General features: G+C 57.5%; 1 protein-coding gene across 1 annotated transcript in view; it reads left to right on the top strand.

Annotated features, from left to right (window-relative positions):
- LOC104545828 (zinc finger homeobox protein 3-like) overlaps nt 1-3,956 on the top strand; it is a gene marked incomplete at both ends in the record, with an annotated part of 5,245 nt that extends 1,289 nt beyond the window's left edge. The window contains 3 exon segments of the mRNA XM_010191052.1: nt 59-94; nt 212-2,192; nt 3,892-3,956. Coding sequence (XP_010189354.1) covers nt 59-94; nt 212-2,192; nt 3,892-3,956 — 2,082 coding nt within the window.
- Between the last annotated feature and the right edge of the window lie 5 nt (nt 3,957-3,961).

Genomic DNA, 3,961 nt, shown 5'->3' with positions numbered 1-3,961 from the left:
CGCTGCAGCAGCCCCCGCCCCCACCCCAGCCCCCTGCGTGCTCCCTGTCGCAGTCCAGCCCCAGCCCCTCTCAGCTCCCACACCTCTCCCTCAAGCCCATCCACACGTCCACCCCGCAGCAGCTGGCAAACCTACCTCCGCAGCTCATCCCCTACCAGTGTGACCAGTGCAAGCTGGCCTTCCCTTCCTTCGAGCATTGGCAGGAGAGCAGCCCCCGCCCCCACCCCAGCCCCCTGCGTGCTCCCTGTCGCAGTCCAGCCCCAGCCCCTCTCAGCTCCCACACCTCTCCCTCAAGCCCATCCACACGTCCACCCCGCAGCAGCTGGCAAACCTACCTCCGCAGCTCATCCCCTACCAGTGTGACCAGTGCAAGCTGGCCTTCCCTTCCTTCGAGCATTGGCAGGAGCATCAGCAGCTTCACTTCCTGAGCGCGCAGAACCAGTTCATCCACCCGCCGTTCCTGGACAGGACGCTGGATATGCCCTTCATGCTCTTCGATCCCAGTAATCCTCTCCTCGCCAGCCAGCTGCTGTCGGGAACGTTACCACAGATTCCGGTGAGCTCGGCCACGTCGCCGTCAACCCCAACATCCACGATGAACACGCTGAAGAGAAAGCTGGAGGAGAAGGCCAGCGCCAGCCCTGGGGAGAACGACAGCGGGAATGGAGGAGAAGAGCCACAGAGGGATAAGCGTCTAAGGACAACCATTACCCCCGAGCAGCTGGAGATCCTCTACCAGAAATACTTGCTCGACTCCAACCCCACTCGGAAGATGCTGGACCACATCGCACATGAAGTGGGCCTGAAGAAACGTGTGGTGCAGGTCTGGTTTCAGAACACCCGCGCGCGGGAGAGGAAGGGGCAGTTCCGAGCGGTGGGGCCTGCCCAGGCCCACAGGCGCTGTCCCTTCTGCCGAGCTCTCTTCAAGGCCAAGACGGCGCTGGAGGCTCACATCCGCTCCCGGCACTGGCACGAGGCGAAGCGAGCGGGGTACAACCTGACGCTGTCCGCTATGCTCTTGGACTGTGACGGGGGCCTCCAGATGAAGGGAGACATCTTCGACGGAGCAGGCTTTTCCCACATGCCGGCGGCCAGCAGCGACGGGCAGAGCGTTCCCCTCTCCCCGGTGAACAAGAGCATGGAGCTGTCACCACGAACGCTGCTGAGCCCGTCCTCCATTAAGGTGGAGGGGATTGAGGACTTTGAGAGTCCCTCCATGTCTTCAGTCAACCTGAGCTTCGACCAGACGAAGCTGGACAACGACGACTGCTCTTCTGTCAACACCGCCATCACGGACACCACGACGGGAGACGAAGGGAACGCGGACAACGACAGCGCGACGGGGATCGCGACCGAAACCAAATCAGCATCGGGACCCAGTGAAGGTCTGACAAAAGCTGCCATGATAGCAATGTCAGAATATGAGGATCGGCTGTCTTCTGGCCTGGTCAGCCCCGCTCCCAGCTTCTACAGCAAAGAGTACGACAATGAAGGTACCGTGGACTACAGCGAGACCTCCAGCCTGGCGGACCCCTGCTCGCCCAGCCCTGGCGCCAGCGGCTCGGCCAGCAAGTCCGGCGAGAGCGGGGACCGGCCCGGACAGAAGCGCTTTCGCACTCAGATGACGAATCTCCAGCTCAAGGTTCTCAAGTCATGCTTTAATGACTACAGGACACCTACCATGCTGGAGTGTGAGGTCCTGGGCAATGACATTGGACTGCCAAAGAGAGTTGTTCAGGTCTGGTTCCAGAATGCTAGGGCGAAGGAGAAGAAGTCCAAACTCAGCATGGCCAAGCATTTTGGTATAAACCAAACAAGTTACGAGGGACCCAAAACAGAGTGCACTTTGTGTGGCATCAAGTACAGCGCTCGGCTGTCTGTACGTGACCATATCTTCTCTCAACAGCATATCTCCAAAGTTAAAGAAACCATTGGAAGCCAGCTGGACAAGGAAAAGGAGTACTTTGACCCAGCTACCGTACGCCAGTTGATGGCTCAGCAGGAGCTGGACCGGATCAAGAAGGCCAACGAGGTTCTTGGTCTGGCGGCTCAACAGCAGGGCATGTTTGACAGCGCCCCCCTGCAAGCCCTCAACCTCCCTGCGGCGTACCCAGCCCTGCAGGGCATCCCTCCGGTCCTGCTCCCAGGCCTCAACAGCCCGTCCTTACCCGGCTTCACTCCATCCAACACAGGTGGGTACAGGTGTTCCCGCACGACTCGGTGACAGCTCGACTTGTGTGTCTGTAGCACAAGCAGATGTTCCCTGAGAACGACTGATAAGGGAGTACCCGGCCCTTTAGTCCAGCACGGTTACTCGACGGTGAATAAGCAATAGGTGTTTTATCTTTAATGCCTGAACTCAGGTTTCCTAGCCAAGTCTGAAATAGAGCAAGATGTAGACGTGCTGCCTATCTCTGCTTTGTTAGCCCAGACTAACAATTCACCTTCGAGGAAAAGGAAAATAGGGGCTTTATCAACTGGAGCAGGAAAAGGACTAGCGTGCTGAATGCCTTGTTCATTATACCTTTCCTTTTGTTATTAAATTGAGTTTATGTGGTGCCATCCCTCGTTGTCGGTACTTCTGAACTGTTTTAGGGAAGTGCAATGTGGTAGCGCTGGCGGCAGAGCCCTGGAGCATCTCTGTAACCATGGTGACCTGCAGGACATCCCAGTGCGGCCGTGGGTTGGGTTCTGAGCAGTGGCCGGGCACGACCTGAAGGCTCCGTCTCAGCAGCAGCAGCGTCTGCACGGCAGGGCTGCCCACACCGTGCTCTGCGCTAGACAGGGGGGATCTCTTTGGCAAATTACATTGTCAGCCTATCGCAGACAGCTCACTGCTGTTTACTTAGGACCCCACATTTACAACAAGATCTAAAATTGCTTTTTTTGCGCTTCAATCTATATCGTTGCTTTTATTTTTCTCCAAAGACCGGGATGTGTCCTGGGGAGACGGGGCTACGTACTCTGAATGTTAAAAGCAATCAGAGACTGCCTGGACAGGACTGAGCTATTTAGAAAGTCAAACAGACTATTTGTGGCCTTTAGATAAAGCTGCAAAGGTCAGGCCATCTCTGCTCAGAGCCTGTCGAGGCAGATAAGGCTGCGCATCAGGAACGGCGTGAATTAGCCGCTGCCCCTGCGCCCGAGCCTCCCAGGGACTGCTCCACCGGGGAGCAGCAGTTTCAGTGGCATCTGTCCATAATCTGCCCTTATCTGAAATCTATACAACTGCCGCGCAGGGCTCGCTTCCTGCTTCCACAAATCACTGCCACCGACACCGCGCCGGGGCGGGTGCGGGTTTCGGGAGGGCTTTGTATCGGCCATGGCTGAATTCACCCGCGCCCCAGCACGGACTCCATCACTCCTGCCCCGGGGGGTTGTGAATACCGCATAAACCCCAGAATTACTCAGAAGCTGTGCACTCACAGCCTCTTACATTGGGGTTGCATCAGAGGTTTGTGGATTCGTGAACATCAGGCTAATTAGGACAAAATAACTTAGATTTAACCTGTGCAGATCTCTTCAGTTGCCATGACCAGGGCTCTCTAATCTGTGGAGGCATTAGTGAGATTGACAGCATCTAGCATTGGGCCGTTTGGCATCGCCCTTTCCTTCTGCCAGGGGCTGCGGCCAAAGGACCGGTGAGTGCTGGTGTAGGAAAAGCGCCTGTCCCTGACGCCGACTGTTCATCAGTCAGAGGGGTCAGTGAAACAACAGTGGTGCAGCAGAGACCCCACGGGCAGCGTGGCCAAGCCGGCCATGGGTGATGAGGCACAACCCCATGGCACGGGGCCTTGGGGAGCGGGGAGGGGAGTGCCCAGGGTCCCCCAACCTGCTGCTTTCTGCCTGCCCAGCGCCCATGACTCCTCACCTCTCTCCTCCCTCTTGCAGCTTTAACTTCTCCCAAACCCAACCTGATGGGCCTGCCCAGCACAAGCGTCCCTTCGCCCGGCCTCCCCAC

Source organism: Mesitornis unicolor, unplaced genomic scaffold (assembly GCF_000695765.1).
Source record: "Mesitornis unicolor isolate BGI_N332 unplaced genomic scaffold, ASM69576v1 scaffold32478, whole genome shotgun sequence".
Classification (NCBI taxonomy): Eukaryota; Metazoa; Chordata; class Aves; order Mesitornithiformes; family Mesitornithidae; genus Mesitornis; species Mesitornis unicolor.
Note: the sequence above shows the minus strand (reverse complement) of the source record. Positions and strands in the feature narration are given on the sequence as shown.